Raw genomic sequence first — 27247 nt, forward strand, 5'->3', positions numbered from 1 at the left:
GGACCAGAGTGGCTTGTGAATGTGTGTACACATGCCTTCATGCCCCCTAAACAATTCCTGTGGGATGTTCTTTCTTTATCACAAGAAGAAAAAGGCCAAGGGTTGAAAATAAGTTTTTATTATTGGTTACTGTATTGCCATGTTTGATTATATCTATTAAAATGTTACAGAATAGTATACTTGGCAGTTCCTATGTAAGTTGGTTAATAGGACATTTGTGGTCATTTTTGTTCCAGGTCCACAGCCTGGTATAGAGAACCAGTCTAGGTGTGACTCTGGAGCTTGTTAACCTAGCCCCGTCTGAGCTTTAGTTTCTCCATCTGTGAGTTGAGCATAATGATACTTGCGTTGTGTGGGGAGTAAACAACAATGCATATAAAATGCTTGTTCACTAACTGCCCTAAGAGTAGGGCCAATGTGGTTCCTGTGTCCTGTTCTTACAGTCCCACCTGAGGACTGTAATGCTCTCCGGTGTCACAGGATATGCTTGCTGGAGTTTATGCTGTGTGCGTGCACCCCTGTGGGCTGTTTAGGGACGAAGGCATTTGTTATTCCTAACTTCTGTGTTTATTTACCTTACATAGTATCATAAACATCATAAATTTTCCTTGTCTCCTATTTATTCTTAGGCTATATGAGTACAAAAGTTTTATGATTCTGGAAAAAGGTGAAATTTAGGGAGGAAGCACTATGAATGGAAAAAGTGCTGTTGAGTCACGTGCACTTTCTTGCTAGGATGTGAGGTGGTGGCACCATTTAATAGCAAGGCTCTGTGAGAGAAGGTTGGAGGAGTGTTGAAACTTTTTGATAGAGTGGTTGGTATTAGACCATCTCTTCAGATTGGAGTCTTGAGGTGAAGGCTCTATTTTTCATTTCTTAAATTTATTCACTCCTCAAAGTTCCTCTTAATATGGATGAGACCAATGGAATTTGCCTCTCAACGAATATATTTAATCATCAAATGTGTTTTAAAGGGGTAATTGGAGTTTAGGTAAAGATTATGCAGCATGAAGTTACCTAGCCTTTAGTGATAGTAGAACATTTGAGAAGATAGGAACATTGCCATCTTTTTCTTTCTTTCTTTCTTTTTCTTTTTTTTTTTTTTTTTTTTTTTTTTGAGTTGGAGTCTTGCTCTGTCGCCCAGGCTGGAGTGCAGTGGCATGATCTTGGCTCACTGCAACCTCTGTCTCCCAGATTCAAGTGATTCTCGTGTCTCAGCCTCCCCGAGTAGCTGGGATTATAGGCGCCCGCCACCATGCCTGGCTAATTTTTGTATTTTTAGTAGAGATGCAGTTTCATCATGTTGGCCAGGCTGGTTTCGAACTCCTGACCTGAAGTGATCCACCTGCCTCGGCCTCCCAAAGTGCTGGGATTACAGGTGTGAGCCATTGCACCCGGCCGGCATCTTTTTCTTTTGAGATTTAAAAGCCTCCTTTTGAATGCTGTTTCTTCTACCTCTAGGCTCCTCTCTATGGGCTGGGGCAGATTTCATTAGAGGCAGACGAATAGGCTGCCATAGTGCCCTGCATTTAAAACCATGTGGGATGGGTTTTCTAGTGCGATGGTTTTTCGAGTGTGAGGTGGCAATTTTGACTTGGTTAGAAACATAAAGAGAGTTGAAAATCAGGCCATTTTCTTCAGCTTGGACCTCTATTAAGAATAGTTTGAGTTTTCTTCTTAAAAAAAAACATACATTTTTCTGAAATTTAAAGACTAAAAATGAACCAGAAACTAAGAAGGTTGCTCTATCAAAGGGGATAACGGCTCTGGTTATTTGAGCCATTCAAGCTACGTGAAATGATGTTGATTGGAAGAAAAATTTTAATTCTAAATCATGCTATGTCTGCTAACCCTTAAAAGCATAGAGGGGAAGTAACTTAAGCTGTTTCTTTGAAAACAAAATATTTTGATAGAAATTTGACAAGTTAGTAGAAACAGTAGGAGTCCCTCTCTTGAAGTATGTATATAAAATCACTGTGGAAAGGGGATCCTGCTGCCATTGTATCGTGGGCAGATAACTGAAGAAAATTCAGAGTCCCTCATCTGTAGAATAGGCTAGTGACCTGCTTTATTGCCCTCATAGGATTTTTTAGGATCCGTTGAGAAAATAGATGTGAATAGTATTTGGGGGCTTTTAAATCACTAATTGGCTTATAAACACATTAATGTTTACATGGTACTGTATAAATAAAGCAATGCATGAATCTTTAATCTCTGCCATCTGGCATTTTATATTTATTTTATCCCTGGATGGGATACTGTGCCCAAGAAATGTAGATAATAGGACAAGAGAGTAACATTCATAAATGGATGCTAGGTATGTATATTTAATACTGACCAAGTAATTTACTGGCATATTTAAAGAATGGATGATACAAGGGAAAAAAAGACCCTGTTAAATATTAAGTTCAAAATCTCTCCATGCACAGGTTAGATGTTTGAGTGACCCAACATCAGGTGGGTCCAGAGTGATCCAGTAATCCAGAGTTAGGTGAAGGAACATGATTTATTGCTCATCTTCAGTGAGTAGGCTGGATAAAGCAGCCCTTAAGAAACATTATAGAGGCCAAAATGGGATGATATAATAGATGTCTAGCCCCAAACATCAGTGAGTAATGCCTTTTCCTGTGTCCTTAAGTTCCCAGCATAATGCAGTCCATTTATGGTTACGTGCATTTTCATTTTCTCTTTAAATACCCTTCAGGTGGTACGAAGGAGGGTCGTGTGTCGTAGCTAAAGAGATGCCAGGAGAGGTGTGGAAAGGGTCTCCCTTGTGAGTTGGGCCACCCAGCTAGCGCAGGCTTAAGCTTGTAGCCCACCCTGAGAGGAGAGTCAGTATATTCCCTCTTGGGTAGTATTGAATAAATCACAGGCAAACTTTTGTCCTTTAAAAAACTCTTGGTGTAGCTTCCTTAGCACACAATTATATGAATATTAACATTCAGTACATTGAGTCCCGGGTTTAGTTTTTCTCCCAAGACTATTTTGCTGGCCATTTTGGTTCCTTTACACAAAGGTGACCCATCTCAGCAGGTAGATGATTACTATTAGTTTCAAATTTAGAAGTTTGCTTTTTTATTTTTTTGAGACAGAGTCTCGCTCTGTCACCCAGGCTGGAGTGCAGTGGCACAATCTCAGCTCACTGCAACCCTCCTGGGTTCAAGCGATTCTCCTGCCTCAGCCTCCTGAGTAGCTGGGATTACAGGTGCACGCAACCACACTGGGCTAATTTTTGTATTTTTAGTAGATTCGGGGTTTCACCATGTTGGTGAGGCTGGTCTTGAACTCCTGACCGCAGGTGATCCACCTGCCTTGGCCTCCCAAAGTTCTGGGATTATAGGCGTGAGCCACTTCACCCGGCCTTTTTTTTTTTTTTTTTTTTTTTAAATAGAGAAGTACATTATTTTAGCACTCCATTCCCTCCCCTTATATTGGCCATTCCTTTCAAAAATTAGAAATGGGCCTACATTAACTACATTTGAGACAATTGCAGTCTACAAGGAGAAAGGAGCAAGGAAATCAGCATGGGCCTTTGTTGGAGTGGAATGAGGATAAATCCCTGTCAAGAGCCCACTGGGTGTCAGGGTTAGGGCTAGGGCCTTATAGACTCTCTGCACTTTATCTACCACCTGCCTGACTCTAGAACGGGGGCAAAGCACCTGAACACGGGGTCGGAAACTCCTAGAACTTAAGCAACTTTCCTGAGGAAATACAGTGATGGGGTGATGGACAAGAAAAGAGAGCTCAAAGCTGCCTGGGTCCCAGATTAATTTTTCCCGGTACAGTGTCTTGTTTGAAAGGAGGAAGGCAGAATTCTTAGATGATTTTCTGTTTTAAATTTAAAATGGATCTAATTTGGAGACCTAGTAAGTGATAATGAAGACTGATGCTGTCACATGGTCTGGCCTCATCACAAAAATAATTGATTAGTTTTTAGTTCCTGATACTCTATTCCCTTAGTAAGGGAAACTCATGTTTTTTATAAAGCAGATGCTGAGTGAATTCACAGTTCTCAGCTTTTGTGCCACTTTCTGACTAAGTCTTGAGGATACACACTTGTGGTCTTGAGTTCAGGCATAGAGGGAAGCATAGACCATTTTCTGTTGCTCTTTATGGCTTTATTTATGTTAAGATTTGTTTGAAAAAAGAAAAAAAAAGATACTACTCTATAAATGTCTGAGGAGGCTTTTTCATAGACCCGTGGATTTTCTTGATTTGTAGGGATCTTAGGTGTTACCATATCAGATACTCAGAAGACCCGTCCATCCCCAGCATTTTACTAGCACATTCCCAATGCAGCATACTTACCCTCTTGAAAAGAGGGAAAGCCAGGACAGTGCGTGTGACATTTTCCCTCATCATTTGGTTTCTGTCAGCGAGAAATACGCTTTAGTAATTTGGAAATAAACTCATTGCAGGGGGTGAATAACAGGTTTGAAGGTTGGTTAGTTGCCGAGGAGATGAACTTTGTACGCTTATTTGGAAAGTATGAGAGGATCACTTAATACTATATCCTCTGAAATTCTACTCTTTCTCCTTGGGTTCAAGAACATCGTCGTTTGGTTTTAGGTTGTGTTGGCAGTCACAACTATAGGAGCTATCATTAATATAGGGAAACAAGGTTCCAGGGTTGTGCTTGACCACTGACCATGTGCCACACAATGTTCTTTGTGCCCCATTTATTGTACACAGAAGCCCTATGAAGTGGGCACTACTATGATCTCACTTATATAGATAGGAGCCTGAGGCACACCAAGCGGTGTCTTACCCAGGTACAGTTACTCAGTGTCATAGTTGTAATACAGTGTCATTTTCATAGAGTTGCTTTGTCCAAGTTGTAACTTGAGTTCCTACACAGACTCTCCTCAGATTTGAAGTTTCAAAGTTCACAACTCTTTAAGTCATGAGAACACAAGAGGGACAGGCTTTTGGAAAGTATGGGGATGTTCTTTCTGTTTTACATCTGTTGCAGAAGGACCATTTCTCACAAAGTCATGAAGTAGATCATGCTCAGCATATCTGGATGCTCTTTGCTACTGGCCTGAGAAATGACCAGCAGGGCATTGCAAAGAGTGGGTAGAGAGTAACAAGACTGACAGTAATTAAACCCAGTACTCCTTATCTGGGTGAAAGGAGAATGATATCAAGTATGTCTGATATCTAGTGATATAAATGGGTTATAGGATTTTACATTCTAGGTGAGGCATTATAATAGAACTGTAAGAAACCTATCTCCCTCGTCCCCCCAATTTCTTTATACACTTAAAAAAAACTCAGAATTTTAAAGAAGTGTATAAAGAAATTGGTGGGAGGAGGGAAATAATTTTTAAAAATGAATTTGTTTGATAGTTTCCTCATGTTATGCTTTAGCTTGTTTCTTTCTTGCAGTCCCTACATTGGGACTGCAGGAGAGCTTCAAAGAAGACTTTCAGTGTAATTCTTGTGAAATAAAGTAATGGGTATTGGGAATACACAGGGAGAAATTACAGTTATCCATTTTTGACAATAAAATGTCCAGAGGGTTTTTTGGGGGTCATTTTTTTTCCTGTAGCAAGTTAAGAAGGAAAGGATGGCCAACATGATTTGTAGAAAAAAAAAGTTTCTTTGAGATAGTGTTATGTAAGTTAAACCTGTGAAGGAAAGAAGTGTAAAATATAGGAAAATATAAAGAAAAAGTTAAATCCTTATTAGAAAAAAAAAGTTTCTTCGAGATAGTGTTATGTAAATTAAACCTGTGAAGGAAAGAAGTAATTGATGGTTTATCAAAAACTCATTTGTTCAACGAATTGTCTTGCTTATTAAGTGTGGTTCATTATAAACCATATTGTTATATTGGAGAGCACAGGACTATTTCGTCATCACTTTTGGTTAGTCAGAGATAAGTATAGATGAGATACGATTTGTTGGAAACTTCAGCCATTTTGTTCTAATGATTGTGCAAAAAAATTGGTGCTGATTTTTGATCTATTTTTTCTGTTTTTCAGGGTCGACATGTTAAAACGGGTCAGTTGGCAGCCATCAAAGTTATGGATGTCACTGAGGTAAGATTGAGTCACACACGTTTTTAAATAAATTGTTAGATGGAAGACAAAGATTCCCCCAACAACATAGAGTATTACTCTGTTTGGAAAATCTGATTACTTGAACAAATTGCCCTCCTGTGACATTGTGGGTTCATAGGTCCAGTGGACTAGTTGGCTTAAATTGTAGTACACGGTCTTCAAGTAACTAAAAGGCAGTAGCATTTTCTCAAAACACACGCAGTACGCACACACATCTGAGTGATGTCATCCTTGGCAACGTAATGGGACATAATTGGAAACATCTTCTCTAATGGAAAAGAAAAAATTTGAAAAGGGATCATGGAGGTCACTTGAATAGGGAGATTGAGGGTTTTGAGTGGAGAAAAGCTTCTCTAGGGTATTAGGCCACATTTGTGCCATTTCTTTTATTTTTAACATGGGGGAGGAAAACAGACCCAGCCAAGTTCCCAGAGGTTGGAAAACAGAAACATCTGCTAGAATGCTGAGCAGATTGTTGGCAAAATTTAGTAGCAAAAAATAGTTCTTGAAATGGTCGCATGAGGATTTACTGTGCAGCTTTAGATGGGAAAGAGGAGAACGTGACCGAGACAGAAAGTAAGTGTACGTGTGCCCGTGTGTGTGCATGTAATATATGCACGAGCCCATATTTAAATTCTTTAAAAATAGTAATAGATTATAATGAACTAAATCCATTTCATTTTAAATTATTTTTATCTGAAATTTTACTTCATGCTCATGTTTGCCCCAACTTGCCTAGTTATGAGTGGGATTCAATATCATATTTCACAGATTCTAGAAAGAGTTCACTAGCAGCATTGGAGACTTGGGATAACTTTTAAATGCAGCCACAATTTCCCCAAGTCTGGGGTGTGTCAAGGGAGATAATGGCTAACCCGATCTCTGGTGTGCTATCCAGAGAGCAAAATCTCCTCCTTTGCCTTGCTCTCTGCTGGGTCTCTGACAACATGGTCATCTTCAGCATGGGTATTTGTCAGTAAGAATTGGAAAACACTGTTGTCTCTGGACCACAGGACAACTGATAGAGCCTTCCATAAGTATTTGAAGATGTGACATTTTATGAGGTGACCACTCTCTTTTCTCTGTTAAAGAGAATAGTGGGTACTTTAAAATGAAAATGTACCGTTGCTTAGTTGAATGGCCAAAAGATTCTCCTTGACATACTCTGATGTAGACTATTCTGTTGTATTATAGTGATCCTATCTTGGTGTACAGCTCAGTGGGAAATTGGATGCTTTCCAATAAAATATTATTTTAAGATGATTTTAACTTTTACTGAAGGAACAGTAACTTCTTGCTTATTATAATTTAAATACAGTAGTTGAGCTATTTATGAAGTACCCTCTTTGTGAATGGAATGATCAATACCACCTTCCTACCAAAGTCTCCATTCCGAATGCTGTGCATCTTGCCGGTGCCGTGTTCGGAGTGGTGTTGCTGGGAAATACAGTCTTTGCATATTTATTAGCACACTTTTTGACTTTTACCGGCAGACTTGTAGATACAATTTTAAATGTAATCTTTTGGAATTTTACGAACTGAGAGTTCACTCTTGTAGTGTCATTCAACCTGTGCTGCCTCCCCTGACACAGCTGTTGTGGCCGGTCAGGATACGTCCTCTTTCACATCTCTAATGGAATCTAAATGTGGTTTGCCTTCTCTGTAGAGCTCTTCTTTACCTAAGCCTGGCTCTGATTATAAGTGTGCAATATGTGATCACTGTAAAAAAATGAAGTGTAAAATATCGGAAAATATAAAGAAAAAGTTAAATCCTTATACTTCTGCCACTTTCCCCTCCTCCTCCTTTCTTCTTCTTTTTCTTTCTTCCTTCTTCTTCTTCCTCCTTCTTCTTCTTCTTCTCCTTCTCCTTCTTCTTCTTCCTTCTTCCTTCTTCCTTCTTCTTCTTTCTTCTTCTTATTTTTTGAGATGGAGTCTCACTCTGTCACCCAGGCTGGAGTGCTGTGGTGCAATCTCTGCTCATTGCAACCTCCACCTCCTGGGTTCAAGCAGTTTTCCTGCCTTGGCCTCTGTAGTAGCTGGGATTACAGGCTCCCGCTGCCACCCCCAGCTAATTTTTGTATTTTAGTAAGACAGGGTTTCACCATATTGGCCAGGCTGGTCTTGAACTCCTGACTTCAAGCCATTCACCCGCCTCAGCCTCCCAAAGTGCTGGGATTACAGGTGTGAGCCACCGCGTCTGGCCCTCTGCTACCTTATAATAGCTGTTGTTAGTGCTTCGGTGTATTTCCTTTCAATCATGTTTCTGTGAACATAGCTATAAAATACTTACTGATATGTATAATGGATGCTTTTGTATCCCACTTTTGTTGAGTTGTGTACAAAAGGTATTTTCTTGCCTGAAAAATCAGGCAGTGTTGGACACATGCATGATATAAGTAGTTTTGGGACTCCTTTAAAAGCAATTATTGCAAAACCCATATATTCAGGTAAAATGAAAACCAGATGGTGAGTCCTCAAATAAGTATTAATACAAACACGATCAACTATTTACCATATTGTCCATGCTTCTTGTGTGCTGTTTTCATACAGTGACCTTTGCTATAGCATGGGGCACAGTCATTGCCCATAGTAAGTGTTGCTTGTGGATAGAGGGCCATGTATAGCAGGCAGCCTGGAAAACATGCCCTTGCCAAGCCTGCATGTCAAAGCTCCTCTTAGCTCCTCTTGTTCAGTTGTAGGCATTGGCCTGGCTGGGACCTGGGAGCAAGTGGGGAGCAGGCTGAGTGAGAGAGACTTTGCAGCATGTGCTTCTGGTTCCAACTGCAGCAGGAGGGGCTGTTGGAGCGGGTTCTCTTGATGAGAACAGGACTCTTCATGGTTTTTTTTTTTTTTTTTTTTTTTTTTTTTTTTTTTTACCTCCACTTAGTTTCATCTCAGGAGCAAAAAGGTGCAAATACTTGTTTTTGGGAAAAATCACAGATTTGTTCTGACTCTTTAGGTGAAAGTGAGAGGCAGTTACCAGGCCACTAGTTATTCCTCAGGCCCAGAAGGCAAGAATTGCAGCAGGTGTGGGAAACGGAAAGGTGTGGCTGCTCTTCTCCCGAGCTGTCAGCTGTTGGCAGGCTGAATGAATCTAGCTCTGGAGCCGGCTGCAGACAGTGCAAAGATGTGGGCCCACTTCACTTGCTTTACTTGATTATGTGAATCTGGAAAACAAAACCAGCTGAGAATTACAGATTTCATCCTGGGGTGAGGTGACAAGGGACTATGGAGGAAACCAAGGGGTCTGGAAGTGGGGAGGCATTTATTTGCAAGAGATGTCAAGTTCTCTTCAAATTTTGTGTGTGAGTACTTTAGCTGTATTAAGAATTGACTATCCTTAGGATTTTGAAAGGCTCTTTTTAGGGAAAGCATGTCTTTTATCTGATTGGTTTTGGGAAGGGTTTAAGGAACAGATTAAGGATGTGCTCAAAGTGGATGGTATTAGGACAGCAGATCTATAATGTGGTTTTTGTTTTTGCTTTAAATAATGACAAAGAGGATTTGCAGAAAAATGTATAGGGAGGTCTCATGTACTGTTCATTCAGTTTTCCTGATAAAATCTTGCATAACTATAGTACAATATTATAACTTAAGTACATGCACAAAACAAAGCAAGGCAAATGATTGCTTTTACCAGTGATTTCTCAACTTGGAGTTCATAAACTCTTTGAGTGAGGTTTGTCTCTGAGAACAGAATTTTATTTTGCATTTTAATAGTGTCCCCCAACTTTTTATTATGAAAAAGTTCATACATCCACAACTGTTGAAAGAATGAACACTCTCAGCTCTTCACTTATATTCAACATTTGTTAACATTTTGTTTGTGTGTGTGTACTGTTATTGAAAATAATTACAGCTATCACCATGACACTTCACCTGAAAATACTTGAGCATGCTTGTCTTAAAGACAGTCTTCTACGTATCATAAAATTTTACCTAATGTTCAGCCTACATTCATGTATCTTTGCTTGTGCCAAGAATGTTCTTATAACTCTTTTTGAATCATAGTCCAGGTTTATGCACTATACGTAGTTATCTTATCGCTTATTTTTAAGCAGTTAGTTTCTCTTTACTTTCCTGCCTCCATTTTTATTTTTATTTTTTTTAAAGAAAATTGACTTTGTAAGAATTTAGCCAGATTGTTTTGTAAAGTATCCTGTATTCTGGATTTGATGGTTTCCTCATGTTATGCTTTAACTTGTTTCTTTCTCTCCTATATTTCCTGTAAACTGGAAATATGTTGAGAGGTTTGATTAGATGCAGATTAAATATTTTTTGGCGAGAACACCTCAGTGGTGGTATTGGGTACTTCATATTGCCTCACGTCAGGGGGTACGTCAGTTCTAGGTGAAGCCCACTTCACTCATAGCCTTCCCATTATTAGTGAAGCCAAGTTGGGTCACTTGGAGGTGACTGCCGGTGTTCTCCACCATAAGGGTGCATTATTATTAGTTTTACATTTCCTAAGTAATCTATCTCCAGGGTGGTATTTTGGCACTGTGTGCATATTCTGTTCATGAGCAGCCTTTCAACTAATGGCTTTGGCATTCATTTAATGATTCTTGCTTAGGTTAGTTATTATTGCAAAATGATGATTTTACGTTCTTCCTTTTGTATTTATTAGTCAACAACAGTCTGTAGAAGAGTTTCCTACCTACCCCTTCCCTTCTCTCTTTGTCTGAATATTCCTGTGGACATGAGTGGTTTTATTTAATGTGTTTCCATCAATTACAGCTGTTATTATTACATAATCAAGTTGTACCATATTTGGCAGTGAGAGCCTTTGACATGACCCCAGTGGGTCCCCAGTGGAGTCTGTGGCCTTTTGACCTGCCACTATTAGTTTTTGAGTACTTCCTTGTTTTCTGGGACAAGTAGATATTTGAAACTCACCTTCCAAGACATGGAATCCTCTCCTCTGAGGAGCCTTAGTTCTGTTGAGTGGGAAATATATTTGGAGACTAATATCTGGATGCTGAGTATGCTCATTGCTACTGAGGTATTACTGCTTCTAGGCCCTTTGAGTAGACAGAACTAAGAAATACATTTTTTCAAAAACCAGAATTTCTTAATTTCTTCTGTCTTGTATATCTTGTATTTCTTTGTTTTTTCTCTTATACTGAAAATATTGGTTCCTAATGAAACAACACATTTTTATGTTCAGTGAATATAAAGTTCACAGTATTATAATAATATTACTACTTAAAATAGACATGGAGGGGAGAAGTTTAAGATTTTTCTGAAGTTATTTTGGCCCTTTGCTTTGGATAAATCAAGGACAAACATTTCTTAGGTTAATGCACAGAGAACAGAGGCAAACTTACTATGTGGTGTTTTATGTCAGATGGGGATGAAACGGTGCTCTTTGGAATGAATGATGTTTGACTGCATTGCATCAGCACTGAGTAGCAGAGCTGCATCCAATCTAGTCTTCTGGCCTGTCCAGTGGCCTTTCCAACATGTGGTCCTTTTTCTCAGCCACTCGGGCATAGGATGCTGTTAAAGCAGGGGATTCTCAAAATGTAGCTATTGGACCAGCAGCTGCTGCGAGTACTTGAAAACTTGTTAGAAATGCAGCCTCTGGTTCCATCCCAGATTACTGCATCAGAAACTCTGGATTGGAGCCCTCCAAAAAATTCTAATGCACCTTCAAGTTTGAAACCCCCTGCTTTAATGGAACCTTAGGAAAGAAAGAGCCCACTCCCTTCTGTCTGTCGGTGAAGAACTGCAGCTCAGAGACGCTGATACTTCTTGCTCAGGAGTACATTGCTAATTAGACACTGCAGGAATTAGAACTTGGATCTTTGATTCCCTACTTACTATACTTGTGAAAGTATAACCATTTCAAACATCAGGTTTTTAAGTAAGCTCGTTGAGTGAGCTGATTGGATCTGAACTTTAAAGGATAGATGGATCTTGACCACACTTCTCCTTTTCAAAATTTGTTTTTAGCAGATTTGTCAGAGCAGGCTCTCTTTTAGTGTTAGACTACAGTGTCTGTGAATGGTAATTCTGTCATATTACTTAGGGGATGGGAAGATATTGGGCATGATGTCTTTTCGGAGCCAGTTGGCAGATTGAGCATCTTCCAGTATTCCTAGCGCCATGTTCCATGGATATGTGGAAGTAAAAGCTGTGTAAAAGCCCTTCCTAGAGCAGCCAAGTAAGAATCTGGCCTCTGCCTGTCATCATATGTGGAAAGGCAAGAGCCATACAAGAAGCTAAGCAATATATGTCACTTCTGATGGACAGATTTTTGAATGCCTTCTGAGCTCTGACCATGCATGGGCAGGACACCTTGCTCTCAGGGAGTTCATGCTCTGGTACAAGGGAGTAAAACAAGCATATTCCAGTGATAACACAAGGCCATGTAACACTGAACAATTTTTCCCTTTTCATTTGGAGGGGAGCACAATGTAATGAATGTGTTGTTCTTGTCTAGACTGAAAATAAGAACAAAAGGAAGGGAAGGGGAGATCTCTGTGGGCTGTGGGACCTATTGTTCTATTCTGTTATTCCTCAGAGGGCAGCTAAATGCTACAGGCCTTACAGCTTGGTACTGGCTTCTTCTGTTTTAGGGAGCTGGTGGCACTTTCTCCCTGTGCTTTGCATGACTCTGGCAGACTTAACACAGGATCGTTTAGGGTCGTCAGGGTGAGCCAGAAATGCATCAGTTTTTGACAGTCTGTATCCCCCTCCTGCACTGCCCCCTCCCTCCTTATCTTCTTATCTTCTGCTTTTCCCTTAGCTACTGAGAGAAAAACTAATGTGCCACGTTTGTGGGATGCTAAATTTCCTCATCTGGTATTTTCTTACCTTAGACAACTTTTAACCTGATTTGAATGATCTTTGATCTTAAATTTTAACTTCTCAATTTGGGTTGGTTTCCTTACTCAGCCTTGTGTAGATAGATAAAAGGCCACAAGTTTATTTATTTATTTATTTTTTAAGTACTGGTACAAGACAAGACCTTGAAGAAAAGCTCTTAAAATCAGTTAAAATCAGCTACATTTTATTTAATTATTGATTTATTTTAACTAACAAGTATAGTGATTTTGAGAACTAATAGTTCCACTGTATCCTCATATATTACAGCAGTTTTTTTCAACCTTCCGTTTTTTTCACTGTCTCCTCCCTATGAAGCTTTTTAAAACATTCTTTTAGTGTTTTGTTTTTTTTTTTTTGGAGACAAGGTCTTACTCTGTTGCCCAAGCTAGAGTGCAGTGGCACAAGTCTAGCTCATTGTACCTCAAATTCCTAGACTCAAATGATCCCCCCATCTCAGCCTCCCGAGTAGCTGGGACTACAGGAGTGTGCCACCTATAATAATTTTTTTTTTTTTGAGAGATGGGGTTTTACTGTGTTGCCCAGGCTGGTCTCGAACTCCTGGGCTCAAGCAATCCTCATGTCTTGGCCTCCCAAAGTGCTGGGATTTACAAGTATGAGCCACAGCACCCGCCCTTCTAATCATTCCCTGTGAAATTTTAATAGTACAGATACACTGTATATCTGTATATAACTGTATATATGTTTATGTACTGTATATATGTCTTTACACTTAAAAGTAGTACATTTTCTTGAGGACAATATCAGCCCCATTGAGAACACTTGGTGTAGAGTAATATAAAAATAAAAAATACGAAAATTCTCTCTTGCTGTTTTAACCCATTTAATAAGTCACTAAGCAGAGGAAGGTTAAGACTAGGTTAGCTTTATGCCTCTGATGTTTTACATTTTTCATGTTGAAAAGTCTTCACTTTATTTATGGATGACAACAGTTGAAATTCAGAGAGGTGATTGACCTGTCTAAAGTCACAATAGAGTCCTGGACTTGCTTTTATTACACCACATCTCCCAGTTCACTACTGGAGTATAGCAGTGGTATTCTGTATTTGGGTTTTAAAGTAGTGGTACCTAACAAGATGCAGTGTTATGTAAGTAGTAGACACTCAAATATTTGATGAATTAAATAGGGTGTTCCATTTTTGGTGGTTGCATGAGTTCCATGCACTTGGAGAAAACATAGTAGATACACACTATTGGTTTCATTGTCCAAGAAAACAGTCTTCTATTGCAATATTTATAATTTTCCATGTCATTCTCATCTTTTGTAATCACAAATATTTACATTTTAGATGCTAACATTAATCATAAATAAACAGCAAGACCTGTTACTTACTTTCACACTTAAATTTCATCCCTCTAGGAAAGAAAATTATTGAAGTGGTTAGGAGTGAGTACATTTCTGGGTTTCATTTTTAGAATTGTCACTGAACTACTAACAATGATTTAACCTTTTGCTCATCTTTCCCAGGAACATAAATTTGAGGCCTATAGATAATTTTCAAGGTGAATTTATAGTGTATGAGCCTCCTAGGCAGTTAACCTCATTATTTATTAGTCATATCCTGCCTTTTACCCCAAGACAGCAATACGTATTTTTAAGCATGATAAAGCTGTTTCCTCATCTGTAACATGGAATAAAGCCGACTTCATAGGCTTTTGTCAGAATTAAAATTAATGTCAAGTATGTAGTCTATTAGTTTTCACATAGTAAATGTGAGTTTCCTTGTTACCGTCTCCTTATTAAAGACATTACAGTATCACTTTTGCTGAAGACTTTTTAACACTCCCAATACCCTCCTCAGCCGCTTACTCAAATGATCCACTCTCCACCTGCCTCCCTCCACCTGTGGCAATCCTTTTCTCCTTGTCTTTCTTCCTTGCAGGCTCCTTCTTCAGCCCCTCTGTGGTTACAGCCATCACTGTTTGGTCCTTTGATAACTACCTTTGCCCTGTGAACTGTCTTCTTCTGCTGTGTATCTGTGTGGGTTTTTTGTTTGTTTGTTTCGTTTTTGATTTTTGGTTTTTGAGATAGGCCTCACTCTGTTGCCCAGGCTGAAGGGCAGTGGTACCATCCGGGTTCACTGCAGCCTGGACTTCCTGAGCTCAAATGATCCTCCTACCTCAGCCTCCTGAGTAGGTGGGACTACAGATGTGTGACACCATGTCCAGCTAATTTTTAAAATTTTTCGTAGAGATGAAGTCTTACTGTGTTACCAGGCTGGTCTCAAACTCCTAGGCACAAGATGTCTTCCTGCCTTGGCCATCCCAAAGTGCTAGGACTGCTGATGTGAGCCACTGAGCCCTGCCGATTCTTCTGCTATTTTAATCGTTAGCTAGAGAACAGTGGCCACATGTTCATTTACGTGTATGTTTTTCTGTTGTAGATCATACCCTCTTGTAGGATTCTCTTAGCCCTTCTAGGTTCATGACAGCACCCTTCATTCACATGGGTGGTGCTTAGCATATATTTGCTCTTTCTAAAGAATGCCCCAAGACAAAAGGCAGTTCTTGTTGTTCTTCTCCTTAAAAAAAAAAAATAAATAAATAATAATTATTATTTTTTGAGACAGGATCTTGCTTCATCCCCCAGGCTGGAGTGCAGTGGTGTGATCATGGCTCACTGCAGCCTCAACTTCCCAGGCTCAAGAGATCTTCCCACCTCAGCTTCCCGAGTAATTGGGACTGAAATTTTTTGTAGAGACCAGGTCTCCCTGTGTTTCCCAGGCTGGTCTCAAAGTCCTGGGCTCAAGCAGTCCTCCTGCCTTGACTTCCCAAAGTGGTGGGATTATAGGCGTGAGGGACCACACCTGGCCAAAAGGCAGTTTTAAAGGAGAATTTCCGAAAGTGTTTTGAGCAGTAGCAAAAAATATATATAGTATCCCTTTTAAAAGATTAGAGACAGCCTTTATATTAATATTTATGTGCTACTATATTTTAATAATCATACATTTACTAATTTGTAGGCTAGTTTTAAATATTAAAAAGGAATAGAGAAAAGTATATTCATTCTTATTGAAAATATGACTACTAATTGCTTTGTTCAGATGTAATTTTGGTTCGTTGGGACTGGAAATGGCAAATATAAACCATGGTTTGTAGGTTTTTTGTTTTTGTTTTTAATGCTGTTCATGGAGTTGCACTAATTCATTTATTTAAACAAGTACTGAACACTTAGTCTTAAAAACACTATTCTCAGCTCTGGGGTGGAATAGAAAGATTAATTATGCTTTAGGGATAACTATTCTTGATCTCTTGGTAAATTAAAACTTGGTGTGAAAGGATGATCTTTGTAATTGTTAATGAGCATTCTTCAAGCAGATTGAATATCCACAGTTTCTTAGTTTAATTTCATCATTTTATGAACCAAAGGCATTTTTTCTAAGTAAAATAAATGGTTGAGTAAAAAAAAATCACCCAACAAATTTTGTATAATCTAAATTGCTGTTTTTTTAAAAAAATGGATACTGTCCTTTCACCATCCCATCTCCTTTCCCCAGCTGCTGCTGCTGCTTTCTTCTTTCTTCTTTCTTTATTCCTTTCAGCTTTGGGCAGCTGTACATGCAAAGTTTTGTTTTTTATCTTGACACTTCCCATTCTTGCTTCCATTCCCTGTAAATGTATAGAAAAGAATGTCGTGTTGGAGGTCCCCAAGACCATCCTCAATTTCGATTCCAGCACATAGATGTACTCTCCGCTGTGATTTATAGCACAATGACAGGATCCAGAGCAAATTTAGCAAGAGAACAGGCACGTGGAGGAAGTCTGAAGGGATTCAGGCACAGACTTCCCAGAGTCCTATCCCAGTGCAGTCACATAGGCCCTGTTTACTTCCTCCAGCAGAGCCGTAATGGCACGTATGAAATATTGTCTACCCAAGAAGCTTGCTAGAGACTCAGTGCATTGAATTTTTATTTGGGGATGGCAGTACAAGCAGCCTCTGCCTAGCATGCACCCAAAATTTCAGACTTCCAAAAGGAAAATAGGTGTTTGGCGTAAACCGCATTCTAGGTACAGTGAGCCACTCTTACCAGTTCTGGGAGTGGTGGAAACCCTACCCAGATCAAAATCCCAGATGCCAGCCGAAGGCCAACCTTGTAAGCTGCCCTTTTTAGGGATGGTGTCAGGCCTCAGGACTAAACAGACACCTCTCCTGAGTGCTGCATTGATATATCACCTGCCTCGTCAGCATCTCTACTTGGAAGTCCGATAGCCTAAACTCGACATGTCTCATGTGAGTTCCTGTTCTTCCCCCATAAACTTGTTGCACTTGGAGCCTTGTCTTTTCTCAGTTGGTGGCAACTCCACCCTCCTCATTGCTCAGGCCCAAAAAGGTTTTGCATCCTGGGTGGACTGCTTGCTTTCTGTCCTGTACCACTGGGTTCATCTGTCAGGAAATCCTATTGGTTCTGCCTTCAAACAATGTCATTTGTGTCAGAATAATCTCGGTAGATAGTGGGTGTGGATAGATTGACTACAAGTTATTAACTACTGGTTAGTATTTTTGAAATCATTATACGTTTTAATGAGTCTGATGGTCTCCTCATAGTCTATGAGAGTCTGTAAGAACAAACAGATACAAATCTGGCCCTTCTCACCACAGCCTCTGTGCTGCCACCCTTGACTGCCCCTCTGGTTTTGGCTGCCACCCTCTGTTGCTTAGATTTCTACCATATCCCCTATCACGAGCCTCCTGCCTCCATGCTTGTTCTCCAGTCACTTCTCACTGTAGAAGCTGACTGAAGCTTGGGAAAGAAAGTCAGAATAGAGTCTTTCATAGGCTGCTTTCTTAGCTCAGAGAAAAAGTACAGGTTCTTACAGTGGCTGACACGAGAGGGCCCTACTTGATTGGCCTCCCAGCCCTCCTCTCCTCCTTCTACACAGTCACTCCAAGCACACGGGCCTGTTCACTGTTTTTCCACCCTGCTCACCTGATCCCGCCCAGAGACCTGTCACTTGCTGTTTGTTCCTTGTGCCTGGAATGCCACTCCCTCACGGCCGCCCAGCTCACTCCCGCACCTTCTTCATGCCTTGACACAGCAAATGGTCTCTTCCTACTCTTAAAGCTCTTGCCCTGTTCTATGTCACCGTATATAACTGGCATATTTATTCTACTTAATGTATATCACTGCCTCCACCATGCCACTAACCGCCTGTCCCCCAAGAATATAAGCTCCATACATAGTGACAGGGATCTTTGTCTGGTTTTTTTTTTTTTTTTTGAGATGGAGTTTTGCTCTAGTCACCCAGGCTGGCGTGCAATGGCGCAATCTCTTGCTCACTGCAACCTCTGCCTCCTGGGTTCAAGTGATTCGTCAGCCTCAGCCTCCCGAGTAGCTGGGATTACAGGCGACTGCCACCATGCCCACCGAATTTTTGTATTTTTAGTAGAGATGGGGTTTCACCATGTTGGCCTGGCTGGTCTCAAACTACTGACCTCAGGTGATCCACCCACCTCAGCCTCCCAAAGTGCTGGGGTTACAGGCGTCAGCCACTGAGCATGGCCAGTTTTTTTAGTGATGTTTCATCCCATGTGCAAATCCAGTGTCTAGCATATAGTAGGCATTTAGTAAACACTGTCGAATGAACAGTGCCTCCCCTTCTTTTTATATGTAAAAAACCCAAAACTCAAGTAAGTTATATATGCTTGGTTGATGATATGTGTGTGTGTGTGTGTGTGTGTGTGTGTGTGTTGTGTGTGTCTATGTCTGTGTCTGTCTGTGTGCACAGGCCATGAAACTGATGATTAAACAGTTTGGATTGTCTTTTAATTATATAGTGACATGCCTTTTGAGATGTGGTAAATTGAAGCAATACAGTTGGAAAGAAGGTTTTAGATAACCTGTGTCCATTCCTTTGAAACACTTAAAATGGTGAAATCTTTTAAAAGGATCTCTTTAGCACCCCTGCCCTTTTTTTTGCCTCCTGAATTTAGTTCCTTTCCAGTTTGCATTCTCTTCATAGGACTGGGGTATAAATTCTAGCCTAATTTGTCCATATGATAAAGCCTAATTCTAGCCTAACCTGTCCATATGATAAAGCTTTCTGGAATTGCTTGTTTTATTAGTCTGTCAACGTCTTGTGAAAATCTATAGTAACAACATACACAGGATCTTAAACATTTATATGACAGTGGAATCATTTTTAGAATAAAAGCTCTGATTGTTTAATTAGAGAAACGGACCCCACCTTCACTACCATTAGCATAATACCCTGGCAGAAGGAAAGACATTTTTGGTGAGACATTTTTATCTCCTAGTTATTCTGACTTTTGTACTAACCTTACAGAAAAGAGAGTTGACTTCTGTGGGTTTGATGTAAAATGGGATTAGGGAGCCAGCTAGTTGATGGGCTGGGTTTTTAGCATCCAAACTTGCCACATTGTAGTGCACTGTTAATCCATAAATGGCCTCAGCATTGCAGGAAGCCAGGCTGTCTCTGCTCCAAGGGCAGAAAATCCCCTTAGAAAGCTGCCTTCTGGTGAATGAACAGCCCCTCTGTTCTGTTGTTCCACGTTAGCCTGCAACATCTGTGCCACAGGTCAGACTCTCTCCCTTGATTTTTAACTCTGTGCACTAACAGGGAACCCAGATTATATTTTGGCTGTAATCCTGCTCCCAAGCTTGCAAATTGTTTTGCAATTTGTTTTAATTGCAAAACAATTGTCCCGTTGAACCTTGGGCATTATATGTAGTTCAGTATGTGTTAGAGGTTTTAGGTGATGTTTAGAACTATGAAAATGATTTCATGGTGGGGTGAAAGAATTTTATTTCTGACTCCTCTCCCTGGTACTCTAAGGTGCTGATTGGTCTCCAAGTCTGAGTGCAAATTCTGCCTAGATGGAAACCCGCCTCTGAAACGGGACTGCCACTGTCTGTCGGTTATCTGATGGTTATCATGATGTCTTTGGGGCTCTGAAGTCCCCAACGTGTCCAGGGGCTTTTCTCTGAGCACAGGAACCTTGTGCCAGTTTTCCTTTACCCGTGTTTCTTTTATGTCTAGACAGTCCTAGACACTTTTTTTCTCTCCTTAACATACCTGTACTGTAGCAGCGTGGCTGACAGGTCTTGGGAAACCAGTTCTCGAGGGTATCTGTGTTTACTTGCCTTTGTCTGTATGAGCACTGAATTCAGGAGAAGTGTCTTCATATATAGAACCCTCAGTAGCTCTTAAATTTTTATATTTTGGGCCGGGTGCGGTGGCTTACGCCTGGAATCTCAGCACCTTGGGAAGCTGAGGTGGTTGGATCATGAGGTCAGGAGGCCAGCCTGGCCAATGTGTTGAAACCCTGTCTCTACTAAAGATACAAAAATTAGCCAAGCGTGGTGGCGCGTGACTGTAATCCCAGCTACTTGGGAGGCTGAGGCAGGAGAATCGCTCGAACCCAGGAGGCGGAGGTTGCAGTGAGCTGAGATCGCACCATACACTCCAGCCTGGGTGACAGGGCGAGACTCCAGCTCAAAAAAAAAAAAAAAAAAAAAAAATTGTAATAATATTTTGACCTTTTTATTGAAGTGAAGCATGCATACAGAAAAGTACACAAATTATGAACTCAGTAAATTTCCGAAAACTGTACATAACCCTTCAACGGACCAGCACCTAGATCAAGAAACAGAACTTTGCCAGTACCCCAGGAGTGCCCTCATATGCCCCTTGCAGTCACTCACTGTTCCATGCAAGGGTGACACTGTCCTGACTTCTCTCACCACATATTACTTTTGCCTGTGTCTGTTCTTGATATAAATGGAACCATACGGTACTCTGTGTCTGGCTTCTTTCAGTTAGCATTATGTTTGTGAGGTCCACCCATATGGCTGCTTATAGGGAGAGCTCATTTATTCTCATTGCTTTTAGTATTCTGTGGTGTCCCACTAACTTCCAAGTGAATATATTCCTGCCGTTGCTATAATACTGGTTATGTGGCAGGTGCTGAATTGAATCGCTGCAGAGATAGAAGGGAATTTACCTAGTCTAGGAAATTTGTGATGGATAAGAGATGCTGAGGTGCAGGTTATAGGGAAAATATTCACGTCTGTATTTCTCATAGTTTGGGCATGGTTAAATATCCACTTACTTTCTGACTTAATTGTATTATCTTAACTGCAGGAGTCCTGAGAAAGAGTAGATGACGACATTGCTGACATGTGATGACTTGGGAACTTTACTCTCTGCTATCTTTGTTGGCTTACAGAGCTTTCCCAACTGCTACAGGTCTTCCGCAAAGAATTTGTGCAGCACTCCTTGGGATTCTTGTTTGGCCTGTGTCTCACTGCTGCTTCCTTCTCACCCTATTTCCAAGGCTGTCTACTTTGCTGTCTACTTTCCTGCCGACTTTGCTGCACTTGCAGCATGTCCTCCCCCCGCTCCCTTAAGGTGGTGTAGGTTTGGGGTGGAATAAAGATAGGGAGACACAGCCAAATAAATAAAATTCCAAGCAAGCCTGCGTTCTTGCCCCACCCCACCCACCATACCCTGCTCCTGTCCCCACCTTGTCTCTTACGGATGATGAAGAAAGAAATCTCTTAAGTTCTACTCATTCCTGTTTTTAATGAGAAGGATATTTTAAAAACAAGGTCTTTGATATGACATTTTGTCATACCTAGGAAAGCAACAATAACAGCAGTAACTGCTAGATTGAGGGAATCTGTAGTTAGGTGGTATTTCCTGGTGATGAGTCATCTTCCCCCCAGGCCCCTTAGGGATCTTTCTTTCGTGAATGAGTGAGGGGGAAGGCATTTATACAAGAAAATAATGAATGCCTTCATTTCAGCTGTTTCACTTTTTTTTTTTTTTTTTGAGACGGAATCTCGCTCTGTCACCCAGGCTGGAGTGCAGTGGCGTGATCACGGCTCACTGCAACCTCCACCTCCTGGGTTCAAGCAATTCTTCTGCCTCAGCCTCCTTAGGAGCTGGGACTACAGGCACGTGCCACCACTCCCGGCTTATTTTTATATATTTTTTTAGTAGAGACGGGGTTTCATCATATTGGCCAGGCTGTTGTCAAACTCCTGACCTCGTGATCCGCCTGTCTTGGCCTCCCAAAGTGCTGGGATTGCAGGCGTGAGCGACTGTGTCTGGCCTCAGCTGTTTCACTTTTAATGTGCCCAGTAAACTCACTTTTGTTCACTTATTGAAGATGCTGGATTTTTCTCCCCCTGAAGCTAGAACTGAAGAAGACTCCCTGGTTATTTTTTCCTCCTTAAGTTGTTTAGAAAGCAGAAGAAAACTGTTGATTTGGAAAGTGACTGTACAGATGTTTTTGTTCAAAAGGGAAAGGAGGAAGAAGGCCATTGAGATAGAAGAGATTAAAATTTGGAACTACGGTTAAAGCAGCACATCTCCCTGGGCCTGGCTGGCCCTGGCGATTCTGTGTGGTTGGGCACGTGTGGAGTAGTGTTGGCTCATAGCTTCTGCAGCCTTTTTCAGTTCTTTCTTTTATCCTTCTTTTTTTTCTTTTCTTTTTTCTGAGACCAGGGTCTGTCTCACTCTTGTCACCCAGGCTAGAGTGCAGTGGTGTGATAACAGCTCACTGCAGCCTGGAACTCCTGGACTCACAGTTCTCCCACTTCGGCCTCTTGAGTAGCTGGGGCTATAGGTGTGTGCCACCACACCTGGCTAATTTTTTATTTTTTAATTTTTTTTAGAGACAGGGTCTCACTATGTTGTCCAGGCTAGTCTCAAACTCCTGGGCTCAAGGGCTCAAGCAGTCCTCCTGCCTCGGCCTCCCAGAGTGCTAAGATTATAGGCATGAGCCACTGCTCCTGGACATCTCGCCTGTATTTTAGCCCAACATGGCACTCCTGTATGATGATTTGAGGAACTGACTACCTTCACAGAAAGTGCTTTATAATGACATCATAGTTCATAGGGTGGGATGGGGGATGTTAGGGTAAGTGCCATTTCTGTCTCATCAGTTCCTAGGCTGATGGTAACCCACATGACCAAAGGTGCTTTTCTGTATTAGTCCTTTCTCACATTGCTATAAAGAAATACCTGAGACTGGGTAATTTATAAAGAGGTTTAATTGACTCATGGTTCTACAGGATGTACAGGAAACATAGTGGCTTCTGCTTTTGGAGAGGCCTCAGGAAGCTTCCAGTCATGGCAGAAGGCAAAGGGAAGCAAGCATCTTACATGGTAGAAGCAGGAGCAAGAGAGAGAGAGAGAGAAAAAAAGAGTAGGGGAGGGGGAGGGAAGGAAGGAGGGATCGAGGGAAGGAGTGCTCTACACACTTTTAAACAACGAGATCTCTTTAAATGACCAGATCTCATGAGAACTCACTCACTGTCGCAAGGACAGTATCAAGAGGGATGGTGCTAAACCATTCATGAGAAACCCACTCCGTGATCTAGTTACCTCCAGGCCCTACCTCCAACATTGGGGATTACAATTTGAACTGAGATTTGGGCCGGGAAACATATCCAAGCTGTGTCACAAAGATGCTTCTTCACAGTAAAGCCCAACAACGGAAGTTTTCTTCAGGATAAGCCCATTTTTCATTGCCTTACAAATGACCATCAGTTCTGGTTGTTTCCCTTGTTTTTATTTTATCCATTAGGAGGATGGGGAGAAGAATGCCCATGGCTCCTTACCTTGCTGGCAGAGCAGGGTAACTGAAGATGAGGGCTCTGTGGTGTGGGTGCTGCCTGTGTGCAGCTTGTGCCCAGGGCCGTACACAGAGGAATTGCTGGTTTGTGCAAGTGAGGGACCCTGCGTCTTCCTTATAGCCACGGAGCCCATGGCTGTGGGCAGCTCCTGGCTCTAACACCGCAGAATTCATGGATTCATGCTGCTTCAAGTGAGGTCATGCTGGATGGTGAATGTTTTCTTGACTGTTCTCTTTATGCTAGTTTAAAAGTTCAAGGCTTTTTGGCCCTTTGACTTTACTGGTTACTTCTGCTTATCAGGATGATAAGAAAATTAAAATGTATTCCCCCTGTTACACCACCCTCACCCCCCCCTCCGCCCCGTTTAGTATACCTACAGTAGTGAATTTTATGATTTATAAATTACAACTCAGTGAAGCTGCTGGAACAAAAAATTTAAGTGACGTTTAAAATTGTATTTAATTTTTACTTTTTATGAAATATAATTATTCCAGGGATAAAATATAGAGAAGTGAAAAGATGAAAAAAATTACAATCATAATTCCATCACCTTGGCTTAACTCCTGTTAAAGCATTAATGTATATTTTTTTAGTTTCATTGTGTGTGTGTGTGTGTGTGTGTGTGTGTAAAGTTATTTATTAAATGATGGAAAGGCTTTTTTCTCTAACAGTGAAATAATGTACTCATCTAGAAAACTGGAAAGTGGAAAAATATTTTCTTACAGTCTCTCCCCCTGACATTTCTGGTGTATTTCTAGTCTTTGCGGAGTAAAGCTATTTCTTATGGCTGCCAGTCACTCAAGGAAAGCCCCCAGTCAAATGTGTTTATATGTGTGGCTGCATTTAGTTTAAAAATGAGTTTGTATTTATTTATTTATTTTAGAAAGATTTCTTCTGAATAATTCAGATGGTGAATTCCTTAATCTTGTTTAGTCTCAACTACATACTTCGTGTAACTTTTTTCTAGTCACCACTTCATGGTACACCTCTACAACTTTGAGCTTGTATATAGCATGCATATACGTTATTTTCATGTAGTGATTTTTTTTTTCCTGTCCATACACTTTGGACAATGTGGCTTTTAGATTGTAAATTACTGAAGAACAGGCCACTGTAAATAACTTCATAATATTGTCTGTCTGAACAAGCACTTTTTATTCTTAGTTTTTTTTGTTGTTGTTGTTGGCTTACAAGATCTTGAAAAGTGGATGCTAATCACCACCATACATATGGTGGTTTAATCGATATATTTTCCCTGACAGATGCTTCTTAACTGATAAAATATTTGTCATTGTCTTTATTATTTTAACTCATCTGAATATAAATAAAACTGAAGTTAGGGAAAGGAAGCAGCATATTACTTAGAAAAGGCCTGATGACTTTTTAAAACTTAAGTACTATTTGAAACCTCCCAGTAAACTGCTTGTTTTTGATAACTTGACTCAAATATTCCATCAGTTGCTTAGTTAAGGTGGTTCAGCCCCAGTACTTCTTTATTATATCATCTTCAGCATCTGTTGCTTTGTTTGTTTGGGAGGAAGATGGCCGGCTGCTGAGCCTCTCTCAAAGCTGGACTGTGACATTGTGTCTGTGGTTGATGGACACAGCTGTGCAATTTCTGTGTGTGCTTGGCAGCACCATCTTCAAAAACATCTGGTCTAAAGATGTAGTTCTCATCTCCTGCAACTGTATGTAAATCATTTAGTGCATAATGGGATAATGCCAAGTATACTTACTTGACATGAACACACAAGTGATTTAAAAGCCCAGTATGATTTTCTATGCTGACCCAGAGTTCAGTGTGTTGGAAGATTCATTGTCTAATTGGGTGTGTACTTGTATCACTTAGTCTGGTGCTAGTACATCACATGCCATGGATATGCTAATTTTCTTCATTTTAAGTGAAGGAAATGGCTGGTTTGGTATAATAGGTAGCAAAAACAGGAGGGAAGCCTTTGGCTAAACCATTGGGGTGAATTTGGTTTGAATCAAATCTTTCAAGGATTGCTGTGTCTAAGATACATTCCTCAGCATCTCCTGTACATTTTTTAAGGAATGTTTAGAGAAGATTCCGTAGTACCCCGTAGGTTTTTTTTAAAATACGGGTAATTACTGTGCCTGTTTTAATGATAATTTATATGAATTTATGTATTATATTTGCATTATATATTATGAATTTATGTTATAATTAATTCGTACCCATAATTAATATATAAGTAACATCATTAGCCTCTTGCATTGGACTTGGTGAGAGTCTTCCTAGATTGGCTCTTATTTTTATAATATCTGAAAAAATTCACAATACCATTTAAAAGCACAAAGGTCTCCAGGATTTGTTACTTACTATATCCCTCAGGTTTTATGATTTTTTTCCCCCAAGTAATTAAAGATGTCTTCAGTGAAATTTACCACTGAAGGATCTTAGCTCTGAATAGCAAGCCCCAAATTAACCCATTATTTACTCTGGGCTCTCAAGAGGCATATCTTTTTTTCCTTTTAGTTTTGAGGTTTTCTTTTTAAAAGTTCTAAGACTTAGAGAACCTTAAGTTTTAAATTCATTATTTCCCCCATTCTGTGTCTATTTTTAGTTAGAAAAACTGATAAACCCAATTAATCTGCAAGCATAGGTTACAGTATTCTTCTGTGCCAGTTTTTTGTCCAAGGCTTACTATTGAGTAGAAACACTAGCTGTTGAATGTGCACAAGTCTGTAAGCATCCATGCACAAGACGGTGCCTTATGCACACTGCTGATAGATTCTGATGTGAGGCTGCCGATTTATACTGAGCCTGGCAGGAAATGAGGGCATTTTCTTGATTTCTTTTAACAGACTTGTTTTGTTTTATTAAATTTAGTTAGTCTAGGCTCAAGAATGTGAAAGTAGGGTCGGGTGAGGTGGCTCATGCCTGTAATCCCAGCACTTTGGGAGGCCAAGGTGGGTGGATCACGAGGTCAAGAGATCAAGGCCATCCTGCCCAACATGGTGAAACCTGGTCTCTACAAAAATACAAAAATTAGCCGGGCGTGGTGGTGAGTGCCTGTAGTCCCAGCTACTCGGGAGGCTGAGGCAGGAGAATCACTTGAACCCAGGAGGCAGAGGTTGCAGTGAGCCGAGATTGCGCCACTGCATTCCAGCATGGCGACAGAGTGAGACTGCGTCTCAAAAAAAAAAAAAGAATGTGAAAGTAGTTTTGCTGGCCCATGGGTTCCCTGGCTTCATTCTGTATAGTGTCATTCCTTGTCTGGTTTCTTTTATGCTGGCTGTACCCAGGTTTCTTGGCTCCTCCTTGACAGCTGCCCAAGCTCACCCTCCCAGGTGTTGATTCCCCTTCTCTCTTCATTTCCTTGTCCCTGTGCTCTGCCTGCCTCTGTATCTGCATTGGTCCATGTGTCTCTGACGAGCCATCTATCTCCCTGTCCTGCCTCCGCTTGCTCTTGCCGGTGCCCCACATGGTGTTTGCTATGAAGTGGGCCCACAGTTCATGCTTACTGAATGCATTTATACCAATGGATGGGCATGTGGTTGGGGCACTTGTTAAAATCTGCCAGGGAAAGTGGCATGGCAACTTACTGACCTTCATTTTTTTGGGTAACAGCAGATGGTAAATTTGGCAGTTGGTATTGTTGGTTGGAGCTGGATAAGTTGGGCAGGTTCCAACATGGTAATATCCTTTGTGCTTGTGAATTTGGGTTGGTAAATGGCCTTTCAGGGTCTTCACTGGAGACGTTTATT

The 27247-nt window shown here is 40.7% G+C and overlaps 1 protein-coding gene across 50 annotated transcripts in view; it reads left to right on the forward strand.

Annotated features, from left to right (window-relative positions):
- The window catches only part of MAP4K4 (mitogen-activated protein kinase kinase kinase kinase 4), a 190912-nt gene that overhangs the window by 84046 nt on the left and 79619 nt on the right, over nucleotides 1-27247 (forward strand). For all 50 annotated transcript variants that reach the window (XM_054547354.2, XM_054547357.2, XM_054547365.2 and 47 more), the window contains one exon: nucleotides 5985-6041. In XM_054547354.2, coding sequence (XP_054403329.1) covers nucleotides 5985-6041 — 57 coding nt within the window. The remainder of the gene's footprint in view (nucleotides 1-5984; nucleotides 6042-27247) is intronic.

Source organism: Pongo abelii, chromosome 12 (assembly GCF_028885655.2).
Source record: "Pongo abelii isolate AG06213 chromosome 12, NHGRI_mPonAbe1-v2.0_pri, whole genome shotgun sequence".
NCBI classification, from domain to species: Eukaryota; Metazoa; Chordata; class Mammalia; order Primates; family Hominidae; genus Pongo; species Pongo abelii.